At 40.5% G+C, this 16,389-nt stretch overlaps 1 protein-coding gene across 2 annotated transcripts in view; it reads left to right on the top strand.

Annotated features, from left to right (window-relative positions):
- Nucleotides 1-16,389, top strand: part of METTL16 (methyltransferase 16, RNA N6-adenosine) — a 69,210-nt gene that overhangs the window by 44,993 nt on the left and 7,828 nt on the right. For both annotated transcript variants that reach the window (XR_002183012.2, XM_019981590.2), the window contains exons 7-9: nucleotides 6,547-6,616; nucleotides 7,343-7,432; nucleotides 16,186-16,359. Coding sequence is in view for 1 of the 2 variants with exons in the window: in XM_019981590.2 (XP_019837149.2) it covers nucleotides 6,547-6,616; nucleotides 7,343-7,432; nucleotides 16,186-16,359 (334 nt within the window). In the remaining variant the exon portion in view is untranslated. The remainder of the gene's footprint in view (nucleotides 1-6,546; nucleotides 6,617-7,342; nucleotides 7,433-16,185; nucleotides 16,360-16,389) is intronic.

Below are 16,389 nucleotides of genomic sequence, written 5' to 3'. Positions count from 1 at the left end.
TCTACTGCCTTAAAAAATCCTCTGTGCTCTACCTGTTCACCCATCCTTCCCAACTACTGATCTTTTACCATCTCTATAGTTTTGCCTTTTCCAGAATGCCATATAGTTGGAATCGTACACTATGTAGCATTTTCCGGTTGTCTTCTTTAACTTCAGATCAGATCAGATCATTTGCTCAGTCGTGTCCGACTCTTTGCGACCCCATGAATCACAGCACACCAGGCCTCCCTCTCCATCACCAACTCCTGGAGTTCACTCAGACTCATGTCCATCGAGTCAGTGATGCCATCCAGCCATCTCATCCTCTGTCGTCCCCTTCTCCTCCTGCCCCCAATCCCTCCCAGCATCAGAGTCTTTTCCAATGAGTCAACTCTTTGCATGAGGTGGCCAAAGTACTGGAGTTTCAGATTTAGCATCATTCCTTCCAAAGAAATCCCAGGGCTGATCGCCTTCAGAATGGACTGGTTGGATCTCCTTGTAGTCCAAGGGACTCTCAAGAGTCTTCTCCAACACCACAGGTCAAAAGCATCAATTCTTCGGCGCTCAGCCTTCTTCACAGTCCAACTCTCACATCCATACATGACCATAGGAAAAACCATAGCCTTGACTAGACAGACCTTTGTTGGCAAAGTAATGTCTCTGCTTTTGAATTCTCCATGTCTTTTCATAGCTTAACAGCTCATTTCTTTTTAGTGCTGAATAATATTACATTGTCTGAACATACCACAGTTTATTTATCCATTCACCTGCTGAAGGGCATCTTGATTGCTTCCAAGTTTTGACAGTTATGAACAAAGCTGCTATAGACTTCAGTGTGCATATCTTTGTGCGGACATAAGTTTTCAGCTTCTTTGAATAAATGCCAAGGAGCACGATTGCTGGATCACATGGTAAGAGTATATTTGGAAGACTCCCAAAGTGGCTTGACCTTTTTTGTCTTTGAACTGACAGAATGAGAGTTTCTGTTGCCCTGCACACTCACCAGCATTTGGTGTTGTCCGTGTTCTGGATTTTTGCCATTCTGATAGGTGTGCAGGGGTATCTCGTTAGTTTCTGTTTCCTTGATGACATATGATATGGAGCGTCTTTTCAAATGCCTGTTTGTCATCTGTATTTCTTCTTTGATGGGTATCTTGTTAGGGTCTTTGGCTCATTTTAAAATCAGATTGGTTGTTTTCATATTGTTGATTTATAAGTGTTCTTTGTATATTTCAGTTAACAGATAGGTGTTCTGTATTTTCTCCCAGTCTGTGACTTGTCTTTTCACACTCTTGACATATCTTTCACAAAGTTTAATGACATCCAGATTGTCAATTATTTCTTTCACGGATCCTCCCTTTGGTGTGGTATCTAAATCATTGTTACTGCCAAATCCAAGGTCATCTAGATTTTCTCTTATATTATCTTCTAGGTTTTATGTTTTACATTTAGGTCTGTGATCCATTTTGAGTTAATTTTTGTAAATGATACAAGGTTTGTGTATAGTTTTGGGTTTTGGGGTTTTTTTTGCATATGATGTCCAATTCCAGCACCACTTGTTGAGAAGATTATCTTTGCACCTTTTTATTTCTGATACTAGGAATCTGTGTCCTCTCTTTTTATTTTTTCCTTTCTCCTTAGCCTGGCTAGAGGCTTATTGAATTTATTGATCTTTTTAAAGGACCAACTTTTGACATAATTGATTTTTCTCTATCGATTTCCTGATTTCAATTTTTATTATTTCTTCTGTTTGCTTTGGATTTAATTTACTCTTTTAGCTTCCTGAGGTAGAAGCTTAGATGATTGATTTTAGATTTTTCTTTTCTAATGTATTCATTCAGTGCTATAAATTTCCCTGTAAGCACTGCTTTCACTACACAAACTTTAACAAATTGTATTTTTGTTTTCATTTAGTTCAAGATGCTGTTTAATTTCTCTTGAGATAGCTTCTTTGACCCATGTGTTATATATAAATGTATTATTTAATCTCTAAGTACTTGGGGATTTTCTAGCTCTCTTTCTGTTACTGAGTTCAAGTTTAATTCCCTTGTGGACTAAGAGCAGATGTTGTATGATTTTTATTCCTTTAAACTTTGTTAAGATGTATTTTATGGCTCAGAGCAGTCTATCTTGGTGAATATTCTGTGTGATCTTGAGAAGATGAATAGTTTATGTATGTCAGTTATATCCAATTGATTGATGGTGTTGTTGAGTTCAGCTATGTCTTGTCTTATTTTTGCCAGACAGATCTGTGCGTTCTGATAGAGGGTTATTGAAATTTCCATCTCTAAAAGAAGGTTCATCTGTTTCTTCTTGCAGCTCTATCAGTTTTTGCCTCATGTAGCTTGATGCTCTGTTAAGTACAAACACATTAAGGATTGTTATGTCTTCTTGGAGGACTGTCCCCATTTTAGCTTAGAATAATGCCCCTCTTTATTCTTGATAACTTGTCTTGCTCTGAAGTCAGCTGTGTCTGAAACAAGTATTTCACTTCTCTCTCTTCTTGCTTGCATAGTTTCTTAACACAAGTTGGATGTAATTCTTATTTATAGGTAAGGTGTATCTTTTTCTGACTTCTTTGAGGATTTTTTTTAATCTTTGATTTTATTAAAAGTCATACACCTAGGTGCAGTTTCTGAATATTTTTTTCTGCTCAGTGTTCTGTTAGCTTTCTGGATCTGTGGTTCAGTATCTAACTGAATTAATTTGGGGAAATTCTCAGTCATTATTGTTTCAGATATTTCTTCTGTTCTTTTTTCTTTCTTTTCCTTCTAGATTTCCATTACACAGATTTTACATCTTTTGTAGTTGTCCCACAGTTCCTGAATATTATATTCTGGTTGTTGTTTTTTTTTCTCTCTCTGTTTTTCACTTTTGGCAGTTTCTATTGAGGTATCCCCAGACTAAAGTCTTTCCTCAGCTGTCTCTAATCTACTAATCAGCCCATCAAAGGTGTTGTTCCTTTCCATTATAGCGTTTTTGATCTTTTTCATTTTTCTTTGGTTCTTAGAATCTCCTTCTCTCTGCTTACATTACACATCTGTTCTTGCATGCTGTCTACTTTAGCCATTAGGGCCCTTAGCATCTTAATCATAGTTATTATATTCCTAGTTTGATAACACCCAATATCCTTGTCATGTCTGGTTCTGATGGTTTCTCTGCCTGTCAGACTGTTGGGTTTTTTTTTTCTTTTTGCCTTTTAGTGTGTCTTATAATTAAAATAGGAAGACATGATGTACTTGGTCAAAGGAACTGCTCTTACAGGTCTTTAGTAATCCATGGTAAGGTGTGGAGGAGGGGAAGCATTCTATAGTCCCTGAGTAGGTTTTAGCCCTTCAGTGATCCCGTCCCTCTGGGTTGTGATCTACACACATGCTTCTCAGTTTTTTCCCCTGCTTTGGTGGGAAAGGATGCCTAGAGTATGCTGGAGTTGGATGATATCCCTCCTCTGGGTCAGTCAGGCTCTGATAAAACCCCAAGAGGTCAGGCTCTGGCTAATTGGTTTCTCCTGGGGGCAGACTTTTTTAAGAACAGGATGCCCTAGTCTAATTCAAAATGGTTCCTTTTCCTCTCCCCCAGCCAGAAGCGTAAGGGAATTTTTCCTTTTACTCACTGTAAGAACCTGATCAAGCTCCCAGATAATATATATAAAAGCATGGCGTCGCTGATGAGTGGGCACCCCTGGAGTTTTTATTTCTCAGACTCATCAATGCTGAGTCTCTGGCAAGTTGTCAGTTTCAGTGCAGGTTTCTCTACCTCAGCACTGTGGTTCCCGCGGAGATGTTTGCTGGTGGGTTTCTGCTTTAGTAAGTTGTTGCTTCTTTGTATTTGTCTGCCTGTCTCCAATTTTAGAGGCCCTATGAGTACTTCTGTTATGGATTTAAGAAGAGTTTGTTCAGCTCTTGTTTAGACAAAGTGGTGACTTACTGCTTCTTACATGGCTTATGGGATCTTAGTTCCCCAACCAAGGATTGAACCTTGGGCCCTTGGCAGTGAGAGCATGGAGTCCTAACCACTGGACCACCAGGGAGTTCTCCTTTCTGTCCTTTAAAGTTGTTGTTCTGTTGTCTTCTGGTTTGCATTATTTCTGATGAGAGGTTGATATTAAATATTTATGTTTATCTTTCTTCTTTTGAACAAAAAGTCTCTACCCACCCCCTGATTTTAAGATTTCCTTTTTGTCTCTGATTTTTGGTACTTTGATTATGAAGTGCCTTAGTATGGTTTGGTTTGGTGTAATTTTTATTTTATATTTTATAGTTGATTAACAGTGTTGTGTTAGTTTCATGTGTGCAGCAAAGAGATTCCATTATAAATATCGATTCTTTTTAAATTCTTTTCCCATTTAGGTTGTTACAGAGTATTGAGCAAAGGTCTTTGTGCTATACGGTGGGTCCTTGTTGGTTATGTATTTTAAATATATAATATGGTTTTATTTTATGTTTCTAATGTGGGAAGTTCATTGAACTTATATATGTTTATAGTTTTTATCAGTTTGGGAAAAATTTTGATCTTTTTTTTCTAATACTTTTTATCCCCCTTTTGTCTCTTTTCTGAAACTCAAATTATGTGTACAGTTTGATACTGTCCCATTGGTCACTGGTGCTGTGTTATTTTTTTCAACTTTTCTTTTTCTCCCTCTCTGTGTTTTATTTCAGATTTTTTTTTTTTTTTTTTTGCTGTGTCTTCAGGTTCATACATCTTTTCTTTTGCAGAATCTAATATGCTGTTAATCCAATCCAGTGAATTTTTTATTTGAGATATTGTAATTTTCGTGTCTTATAGTTCCATTTGGTTAGTTTTTATACCTTCCCTCTTTGCCTCATCATGTCTATGTTTTGTTATGGGACATATTTCTAAATAGCTGTTTTGATGTCCTCATCTACTAATTCCATCATCATCTTATTTCTTCATCTGTTTCTAATGATTGATTTTTAAGTCCTGATTATGAGTCATTTTCCTGCTTCTTTAATATCTGGTAGTTTTTGACTAAATGCTGGACATTGTGTATCTGATGTGTGGGGGTGCTCCATTTCTTTGTAGTCCTTTAATGAGTTTTGGACTTTGTTTTATTGCTTACTTAGATTACTTGTGACCAGTTGGATCCTTTTTCAGGTCTTGTTTTTGTAAGCTTTATTAGTGCAGATACAGAACAGCCTCTCGCCCCCTTAAAAGCAGCATCCTTTTCAGGATTCTGCTACTTGCCGCTTTTTTTAACAAGGGCTTTCTGCTGTAGATAGTAGAACCACAAACTAGCTGTCTAACCACAAAACTGAAGTCCTCGCTGTCTGGAATCCAGTTGTTGTTCAGCTTACTGTTTTCTGAGAATTCTTTCCCCAGCCTCCACTCCCACACACAGATCGTTATTCTGCAAAATATTCCAGGGAACTCCTCTGCAGACGTCCAGAATTCTCTCCCTGTGCAGCTCCTCCTTCTCTTCTCTTTTGCTCTTCAAATTCTTACTGCCTCAGCCTTACTGCTCCAGTCTGTCTTAACAATTCAGCAGGATTTTGGGGTTCTATTTTAGTTTCCTTTCCCTGCATTGCAGCTTGGAAATTTCCTCCAGGCAGTAAGCTCTGGCAGTTGTGGGGCTCACCTTGTTTTTCTCTCTGAGATGATAGGTCTTCACTGCAGTTGTCCAGTTTTGAAAAATTGTTTCATATATTTTGTCCAGTTTCCTTTTGGCAATTTTCTTACTAATTAATCTGTCATAGCCTGAAGCAGAAGTTCCGTATAAATTTTATACTTTGCAAACTTTTTAGAATAATCAGAAGAGATAAAATCTGTCCTTTTATGTTTAACCAGTTCGCTTCATCTTCATACTCCCTCTCTTGGGTTTGTATTTGCTATAGAGAAAACTGATTTCATGTTCTGTTGAAACTTGAGTGCAGTATGTATTCTTAAGTTATTTGCAGGTGAGTGCATATCTCAAAGTACAGGTCATGCTAGATTTTACAGTTTGTCTTAATATGTTGTAAGGGGGTGTGTATCCTTGTTTTTGTTATTTATTAACTAATTTCTGTCCCAGAGCTGAATGGCCTTCATTCTGAGCATTATAAGTGATACCCCTCTCTCCTTCTACATACATATAGCACTGAAATAATTGGAGAAACTAAGTGACTTTTGTTTAAGTTGCTATGGGCATGTTTTCCTTCTCTAGATTTATTCTCTGTCTAAATACATTATATCAGATCAGATCAGTCGCTCAGTCGTGTCCAACTCTTTGTGACCCCATGAATCACAGCACGCCAGGCCTCCCTGTCCATCACCAACTCCTGGAGTTCACTCAGACTCACGTCCATCGAGTCAGTGATGCCATCCAGCCATCTCATCCTCTGTCATCCCCTTCTCTTGCCCCCAATCCCTCCCAGCATCAGAGGCTTTTCCAATGAGTCAACTCTTTGCATGAGGTGGCCAAAGTATATACAATTCTTGTTTTTGTCACTTGTAACTTGACTCAGTATTTGTTTGCTATTCTTCTCATCTTGTTGGCTTGAGTAATGCTTGGTTTAAAAATGTAACCACATAAACAGTGTTTGACTTGGCTGCTTTTTTTTTTCCCCCCAGATGGTATAGCTGTATGCTGGGAAAGAAATGCAGCCTGGCTCCTCTGAAGGAAGAACTTCGCATACAAGGGGTAAGGCTTTGTCATTACTATTCCAGTGTGACCACTTTTGATGGTACTTGAAGTATAGAATTTTCATGTATACCAAAAAACCCGGATGTGTTTTTTGTTTATTTTTGCTTGCCCATTGCTTGTTTAGTTTTTTTAATGATGTAATTTTGGGGCTAATAGGGACTTTTTGCAAATCATTAAAATAAGGCCTTTTTTTTTTTTTTTTTTTTTTTTAAGGCCTAAAATGGAGACTACATAGCTATGTCTAGCCAGGCTTTGCAGGCTCTCTTTCCTAAAAAAAGAAAAGAAAAGAACGTTTGAATCATTTTACCAGTAGTTCTCTGAAGGGCTGCGTTTTGAGTGTTTCATATATCTAACCTCGAAGCTGGAACTATAAATCGTCTCTCATGTTTCATGGGAGGAAAAAAGCCTACAACTTTGTTGAGATGGCTGGACGGCATCACTGATGCAGTGAACATGAACTTGGGCAAACTCCAGGAGATGGTGAGGGACAGAGGGGCCTGGTGTGCTGCAGTCCATGGGGTCGCAAAGAGTCGGACGCGACTGGGCGACTGAACAACAACGATTGAGTCACTGGTTATTAGGCAGCTGGGCATAGCTGTTTTTGGATGGTAGTGTTTGTTAACTGATAAAAAGAAAGACCAACCTATAATTTAAAATGAGGCAGCAGCCAGAAACATATTAGTAGAACTAACAGAATGATTTGGCGCTGTTTTTTGGTTTCAGGTTCCTAAAGTCACCTATACTGAGTTCTGCCAGGGTCGGACAATGAGATGGGCTTTGGCTTGGAGTTTTTATGATGACGTAACAGTACCAGTAAGTTGAGACCTTCCTTTAGCTTTGCTGAAACCCAGTACATGGTGGGTTTTACTAGGTCATAAATCAACTAAATCTGTACTGTCTTGTTTCCCTGAAGTTTGCCCCAAATGCTTACATCACAATGGAGAGGTTGTGAACCAGGCACAGTCCTGGAAGGCTGTCTGTGGTGACCATAAAACCTTTCTCTCTGAATCTGTGCAACTCAGTGATTCTGAATCAGCAAATGTAAATGAGTTGGAAATGCATCTTTTAGCAATTAAAAAATTCAAATACAAACACCTTGTGGGTATGATTTTTCTGTTGGACATTCCTGAAGAATTGAAATTGAAGTCTGTTTTCTTTTATCACTGCTGTTTTCCTAGAGTAGCTGTCTCCTAGGGTTCCTGTGGATGTAGAAATTGCCATTTGGGATTGCGGGCTTTTGATGTGTAAAACTCAAGAGATCATTCGAGTAAAGGGTCCTGTCTTGACTTTCAGATGAGCACTGGAATATTGATGAGTTTTGAAGCTGGGTGATATAGTTCATTATCCTATTTTGTCTCCTTTGCATGTGCTTGACCGTGAACATTCTTCTGTAATTTTATGATCCACAAAATTCTCATTGTCCTCTGTGGTTGCTGCTATATGCAAAAGAAAAATGTTTTTGAACTGGTTAGCGGGAATAATTTTTCTAGGCTACGTAAGAGGTGGTAACAGAATAGCGTCTGTTTGTTCTCACTTTTCCCCTGCAAGAAGGATTGACTTCTGGTTGCCTGGAGCGGTCTGCCTTACCGTTCATGTACTCGTTGCTCAGCTTGAGCTGCCCCTGCCCACAGTATTTATGGAGGCCTCATACCTGGGCTTGTTCACCGTCTCCAGTCCCCTGTCTACACCATAGGCTTGTCCTGGGTGCTCCTCTCCCAAGGTCTTGGCCACGCTTTGTCTCCAGAGTCTCTCTTAAGTGTTGCTGTAACTGTGAGCCTCTTTCCTTCTCCTGTAGGGCAGAGGAGTAGAGATGTGCGGAAGTATGAGGGGACCGTTTGCAGGTGTTTCTGAATACATGAGCTCAGATTTGAAACTGAGCCTTCCTTTCCTGTACTCTGCAGCTAGGTGTGCTGCTGGATTGAAATAAGTTGTCCCAGTCAAGTCTGAATGGCCTGTGTGATGGAAGCCCAGACTTGCCTCTGTGCCATGCAGTAGGGTGTCCAGAGGTTAGTGTTTGAAATACTCACTGATTACCAAAGATGGTTGTGCTTTTTTTGACCTCCCTGAGGGATTATCCTTTCTGTCATCCTCTAAATAAGAATACCAGGGTTTTCCCAACAAATGGTTAAAATTGTTAGCAATGCCTCAGCTTATCCCTATGCAGACGCTAACAGCTGCAGGAAAATGGAGCTGCACCTGTTTCCGAGTGCTTTCTGTTGAACCTGCTTTCCGCACTTGTTGGCACCACAGGCAGAAGAGCTGATAATGAGCTCTGGCACCCTCCAGGCCATCTCAGGGACCAGCGACACCCTTGCCCTCTTGGATTAACAGCTATTTCAGATCAGAGTATCAAAGAGCACTGTGTTTCTGTGGTAGTAAAACCAGCTTACTTTGAAAGGGAATCAGCTAAGCCTTCCTCCCTCCCTCCCTGTCTTTTAGGTCATCCTTGAGGCCTGTTCATAGCTTCAGCCATGAAAGACTGCCTCTTGCTTAAGGGCCCCAGGCTTCTGCCACGCCAGAGTACTCATCCCTCCACACCACTGCCCCCAACCCAAAGCTGTTAATAATGCATCCCCAAGTGTTCCATTAGGTGCACTTAAACTGCTACAGGGAAAACGGCAATTTCTGATTTGTGGTAACCCAGCAACAGTTTCTTAGCACTGGTGCCCTCGATCAGCAGCTGCTTTCCCAGGGGTCCCAGGGCACTCAGGAGGGCTTCAGTGGGCTGCCCTCTTGGTTCTCCTTCTCGCTACTTGGACCTCTCCCTACTCCCTGCTTTTTGAAGTGGTCACCTCATTCTCTCTTCTTGCTCCTGCGGGCTATGGCGGGGAGGGAGGAGCATGCTGCTTTAGGTGAGGAGAGGAAGCCAAGGACTGGAGCTGGTTAAGCAGAAACATTGACCTACTTCCCCGCCCCACCCCCATTCCCGCCTTTTTAGGGTAAATGTGCAAGTTACTATGGCAACTTCTGTTTTCACTTATCTCAGGCCTACTGGCTTGCTTCTGTTGGTGCTGAATGCTGAAAAATTCTAATTCGCTGCTGATTCAAGTGCCCACACTAAGCCCATTCCTCTTGTCTGGATTTATTTTAACAGCCAAAAGACGAGTCCTAGTGTTGATAAAATTGTGTCTGTTTATTTCCAACTGATGACAAATATAAGGAAGCATATCATAAGGACTGTTCCTTACAGAATTTTAACAAGCCGCTTAGAATGCCTCTTTGTCCGAACTTCTCGCATTGCTCAAGGCATTATTTTAGCTTTGCTTTGCTTTCAGGTGTTTGACACTTGTTAAAAGAAAAAGGGGAAATAATGTGACTCTAATAAATGGTATGTACTCTTGGTCTGAGCATTGCCCAGGAACTCTGGTTTTAAAAAATGAGCCCCCTCTGTTCAACACATTTCCTCTGAGCCTGGGTCTTTCTTGTCCAGGGAGTCATAACTAGAGGGCTTTCTGGAGAACAGATGGAGGGAAGGGGTCAAATTAATTAGGTAGCCTTGTTAGTGTCAGAATGGGGTTCTTCTGACAGTGTTCCACTTCCTAGTCCACATGTACTCAAACTAATTCCAGATAGAGGAGGGATTCCGTGTAGGTGCTCAGGGGATGACACTTGGAGACAGGTATCAGGGTGGTACTTCAGGGCTCTCTCTCATTTTAGAGATCTCATCAGCAGATCTCTGGTCTGCTTTCGTCAGTATTATGTGTTGATTTTATTTATTGAGAGGATTCTCCTGTTAAGACATGGTTAGAGGGGATTCTCTGGCAGTCCAATGTTTAGGACTCTGCGTTTTCACTGCTAAGGGTGCCGGTTCAGTCCCCTGTTGGGGAACTAAGATCCCATAAGCTGCTCAGTGTGGCAAAGGGCAGGGGGAGGAAGGACATGGTTTGAAAACCAGTACTGTACCAGACTATAAATTATGCTCTAAAACAGATGTGATGGTTAGGGATCTGAGCTATTTAGCAAAACCAAAGTTAAGGTTCCTTCTCTTGTTACTTTTCTTATTGTGACGTTCATTGTGATAATACCAAAGAAATAAGATAGCATTTCCTATCGCTTACAATGATTAGCTTTACGAAAGAGAAGTATGGATACGAAAGTTCATATGAGTGAGTACTGAAATGAATGGTAGGAACCAGAATGGTGGAGAATTAGGCCATTCAGAAAAGAAAATAGTTCAGTCTGGGAGGACTTCATGGAGGAGGAATTGTCAATATCTGACTCATAGTTGGTGCATAGAGTATTTGTTGAGTGTTAAAAGGAATATGATGTAGAACTTCTACTAAGGAACAGCATTGCAAGCATAATGTTAATCGGTATAGTAGATTTCAAGCACCAGAGATAGTCTTTGTTGTGATGTGAATGCTTCACACACATTATGTTATTTTATTCAAACCTGACAATAATCAAGTGGGTGGTATTATCCCCACTTTTTAGATGACGAAATTGGAGACTCTAAAAAATCAGGTTGAAGCCTTGCTTAGTCTGATTTCACAGCCTAAGCTCTAAGTCACTGTGCTGCCCAAGGACTGCCCTTGGTTCCATTCTAACCAGGTATTACCTACTCAGCAGCCACCTTTCATGTAATGGTCACCTGGGTTCATCCTGAGCTCGCCTTTCAAAGAAAGGATGGCTCCTCAGTGGCTCCTTGTTCCTCCCAAATCTGTTTTTGATTTCCCTTCCATCCTAATCACTCCCTGTTTTCCTGATTGTGCTGCCTTCTACGGCATTAGAAGTTACACAGTCTTCTTATGATGCCAGGGTCATTGCTGACTGTCATTACAGCCTTTGGTCACAGCCCTTTCTCTGTCTGATCCTTTCTGTGGACTTCCCTTCACTGCAGCCCAGCTCAGTTCTAACTTCTGCATAAAGCCTTCTTAACCAATTCCTTCTTAACCATGCAGCCTATAGAAATCTCTCTGGACCTATCTTTATATATATTTATTTGTCTGTGCTGGTCTTAATTTCGGTATGCAGGATCTTTAGTTGCAGCTTTCAGGCTCTTAGTTGCTGCGTGTGGGATCTAGTTCCCCGACCAGTGATCGAACCGTGGCCCCCTGCATTGGCAGCACAGAGCCTTAGCTGCTGGACCACCAGGGACGCCCCTGGATTTATCTCTTTCAGTCATTTGTATTCTGCATGAACTTACTTCTGACATAGTTTGTTCTGTTATTTTGTTTAACAGTGGCATGGTGGATTACCCTAAAACTATTGCCGAGTGTATAGAAACTGTCTAGGTTGAGCAGGTTACTTCTCTAAGTTTTTGTTTCTTCATCTGTAAGCTGGGGGTTACTGATAGTACCCACCACTTCAGGTTTTGAGAATTAAATGTATATAACACAGTGCCTGATACATATAGTAGGTGCTCAGTAAAATGTATTGTGTTATCATTCCCCACCGTTCCCTCTCACCACCTCTGTCTGATGTCCCAGTGATGTTGAGCTGCCCTGATGATTCTAAAGCAAATCTTAGAGTGTATTATTTCATCTATAACTATTTTCATATTTATTTACAAAAGGTGTTTCATTTTACTTTGTGTTTTTAGGGATTGCCTTTTTTGTATGTGCTATTTAGTTTTGTTTGGTAATTGTAAAAGATACTCATACGTGGTTTCAAAATCAAATCTCAAAAAGGATACTATTAGAAGTCTAGCTTCATTCTCTTGTCTCTTTCACCCCAATCAATTCCTGTTCTCCTTGGGTTACTATTTAAACGATTTTCTAATTTATCCTCCCATTGTTTTTAGTGGGGTTGGTTGTTTTAATATAAGAAAATACACAGTTATAGCCACCTACTTTCTTAGATAGGTAGTAGCATTCTACATAAACTTTTTCCCCCTTTTTACTTTGTATTGTTTTTCCATATATCTAGGAATGATTACAGGACGTTTTAAAAACAGCAACCAGTCAGATTAGATAACAATAGAAATGCCACTGGCTGTTAATAAAGAAGCCACACTTTTAGAGAGCAAAATACTTAGTCCACTTCATGGCATCAGAGCTGATACATATATGAAAAAGGCAAGATGATCTGACTGTCCATCCCAGCGCACTTCTTGTGTGTATTCCAGCCAGGTGTCAGTGTTGGCCCCTTGGCTTTATTTTTCCATAAATAGTAGCCTGTGCTGAATAACAGCTCACAGACACTCGGCTTGTTCCTGGAGGATCTGGAGCGGTAGCCATTCAGAATGTGGCAGAGCAGGGAAGACCTGCATGTGGTGGGCAGGAGCACGCCTTTCCCCTCAAGACCATCCTGGAAGCTGCTCTGTCTTATCAAGGAGGCTGTGGCTTCATGCCAGCAGATCTTAGTGAATGACCCTCTTCTTGTCCTGCAGATATGAGGTAGATCTGTGTTCTACTTTAGCCGTAGTTAGCAGCAGAGCTTCAGCAGAATGCGAATGCTATACAGATTTGTATCAGGTTACACCTGATTGGAAAGTCTTCTGACTGGTTGCACCACTGAGGTCTAGAAATTAAAGGAAGAGTGAAGATTTAAGCAGTTTAAAGACAGCTCTTAAGACTCCACTCTCCCAGTGCACAGGGCCTGGGTTTGAGCCCTGGTCAGGGAACTGGATCCCACATGTGTAACTAAGAATCGCATGTGACAACTAAGACGTGTGCAGCCAAATAAATACTTTAAAAGAGGAAAAAAGACAGCTCTGTTAGGTAAAGCATATTTTTAAAATGTAAGAACTGTTTTTGTCCAATTCATGGTTTCAGTGTGGTAACACTTGGAGCTCCTCCCATATTGATGATTATTCATTGAATCCTTACAGTGTAAAAGATACAAAGCCTGTGTTCTCTGCAGAATTTACAACTCCCCACCAAACTTTCACATTGTAATTTCAGCTGGGTGATATAGTAGTTCATCTTCGAACCCAAAATCAGTTGTAAATTCACCTTCTAGTTTTTTACATTAAACTGAATTAACCATTATGGATTTTTTAAAATTATGCTTTAAAATGTTAAATTGTTACTTTGTCTTCTAAACTGTGACAGTTTGAGTATAGCACTCTTCATTGAAAATATTTGTGGTTTGAGATTTAGCAAATTAAGATAATCTCAGTTGGGGAAAAACAGCTTCTATTTATTAGTGTTGTGACAGGGTATAAAATAACCTGCTGTTGAACCTGTGGGGTTGAATTTAACTATTAATTTATTAGGACCTGCTCCTGTATTTTACTCTGGTCCTGCCTGCTGAGAATTTTCAGTATGAGCAAGAAAGGATGAGGAATGATTGCTATAAGCCAGACTTAAGTTAATCTTTAATCATTTAAAAGCTTTTAGAGTTTCTAAAGTATAAATTATCTGTCTCTTGAGTGCTTACCCAGTTTCTGTAATAAAACTAGGGAATCCTCTGGTGGTCCAGCAGTTAGGAATCTGCGCTTTCACTGCCGAAGGTGCAGGTTCAGTTCCTGGATCGGGGACTAAGATCGCTAAGCTGTGTGACATGGCCAAGAGTAAAACTAAATCCTGAGAATGTGTGTGTGAGAGAGTGAAAAGAACTCACTAAAGGTCTTCAGAAATACCAGATTTGTTGATTGACCGTTATATATGGTACATTGGAGCCAGGATGCAAGGTAAAGGAGCCATATATGAGATGGAGAAGTTTTCATTTTTGTTCTGGTGTAACAAGGCAGCAAGCTGTCTGTTTTGCTGTTTCTGAAAGTGGGTCCTTGAGAGAGCTCTTGTTAAGTTTGATGAGGGTGCATTTCTCTCCTTTAAGTTCTAGAAAAGCCCATTCTTACTTTTGGAGGAGAATATTGCAGGAAATGACAGACGCAGCAATATCTTCACGTTGCTGGTTGGAATTTGTGAGCACAAATGATTCCCACCTCTGTCCAAAGAGGGATGAGGTGCTATCCTTCCAGCCATACTTGTAGATGACCTTTGGTGTGCTGTCGGGGATGGCCCTGCGACGGTGACCTTTCCACGGTAACAGCTTTGGATGTCAGGAAGTGGAAAAAATAATTTGATTCTTGTCTCCCATCCTCCTCTTGCATACCACCATCTTTTTTCACCCCCAGCTTAATAATCATATATCAAGCTCCTCAGTGCAAAGTTTAGGCCCTCAGTACCTGGAGAAATTGTGTTTCTTATGTTGGCGATTGAGTAATAACAATGCTGCTGTCTTGGTGCCCATATGAATCTGTCTCATCTTGCCTGAAACATTAATTGAGCGGGTTCAGACTTCAGGGCTTGGTCTGCCGCCCGCTTCTCAGGAGCAGGCTTCTTACTCATACACACACCCTTTGCTTTTGGTCCTTTTCTTCTAAGCTTGTTTTCTGTTCTTTAACTTCCCTTTTTTATTAGTTAACATCTGGTATAAAGAGAAAATGTTGATTGTTTCTAGGAAATACCACCTAAAAGTGTTCTAGCATAGAATAAACTGGCTATTTTCTTGTCTATGTGGGGTAGGGAGTTGCTAGCTAGTTCCTACAAGGCCTCACCCAGTAACTGGACCTCACTGTGTGTGTACTTATATGCTCTGTTGCTGTTTCCAGGCACAGTCGGAGTTCACAGCCACACAATTATCAAATGCTTCTTTTTAGGAAAAGATCTTCAGAGCTGACTGGGTATTGTCTCTTTTTGAGCCTTTCTTATAATCCTGCTCATTTTGATCCTAACTTTAGAATTAGCTTAAATTCTTTTTCAAATTTTGATAAAATTTGTCTACAAGTCAGTCTCTTAAAGTATCCATAATTTATCTGATCTTAGCTAAGAGTCTAACTGAAAAAAAAAAAAGGCAACCTTTTACTTGAAAGAAATAAGCTTTAAATACAGCAGTGTCATTTGGTTTTTAAAATGGAACTTGAGTCCCTCTAGTGGTAAGAGTGTAATTCACTTTCCAAGCTTGAAATTTAAAGAAAGGACAGTCTTGAGTTACTGGAATCAGCTTTCAAATCCACTGTTCCTGTGGTTGCTACTGTCCCCTCTCCCCAGCCAAGAGGCAGTGCATAGGTGAGCACTGGCTTGGCCTTGACGTGCCTGGATTCAGCATCCTCTTCCGCCCATGCAATCCTGGTGCCCTGGTCGTTCCCAGCATGTGATCTCACAAACTGCCACTCACCAGCTGCTCTCTTTCAACAAGTCTCAGCACATATCAACTTGGGCTCCGTGGTGGTGATTTTAAGCCATGCATTTTTTATTTTTTTAATAGAAAGGAACACAGTGAGTCCCCTTGGGGTCCTTGAGTTGCCTTGAAAGAAATAGTTGCACAGGCCTGTTTTGGGCATAGCAGGTAGATGAAGGAGTTATATACTGATAGAACACAGGCAGAAAGTACCTGGGTTGGGATTCAAATCCTAATTTTACAAATACTAACCATGTGACCTCAAGCAGATTCCATTGCTGCTCTGTATCTTAGTTTTTCCTGTCTATAAAATGGGGAGATGGTAAACCCATTTGGCATAGTTGTTTTAAGTATTAAAAATAAACATGCCAAGGCCTTTGTTCTTTTTTAGGGCTCTGCAGTCATGGAGATTCCCCCAGCTGAATTTATTATAACGCATGAGATTTGATTATTTGGATGACCTTCCCCTATTCTCCCATGCCCTCTTGTTCTTTCAGTCACCACCCAGTAAGCGAAGAAAACTAGAGAAGCCAAGGAAGCCCATTACGTTCGTAGTCCTGGGGCCTGTGATGAAAGAACTAGCCCTCAAAGCATCATCTCTGGGCCCTGAGACAGTGGAAGGCATCGTGGTTGTGACAACATGGATTGAAAAAATCCTCACTGATCTAAAGGTACCTGGTTGATAAGCACATTGAAGAAGT

The sequence above is a fragment of the Bos indicus genome, chromosome 19, assembly GCF_029378745.1.
Source record: "Bos indicus isolate NIAB-ARS_2022 breed Sahiwal x Tharparkar chromosome 19, NIAB-ARS_B.indTharparkar_mat_pri_1.0, whole genome shotgun sequence".
In the NCBI taxonomy this organism is placed as follows: domain Eukaryota; kingdom Metazoa; phylum Chordata; class Mammalia; order Artiodactyla; family Bovidae; genus Bos; species Bos indicus.
This window is presented reverse-complemented; position numbering and strand designations above follow the sequence as displayed.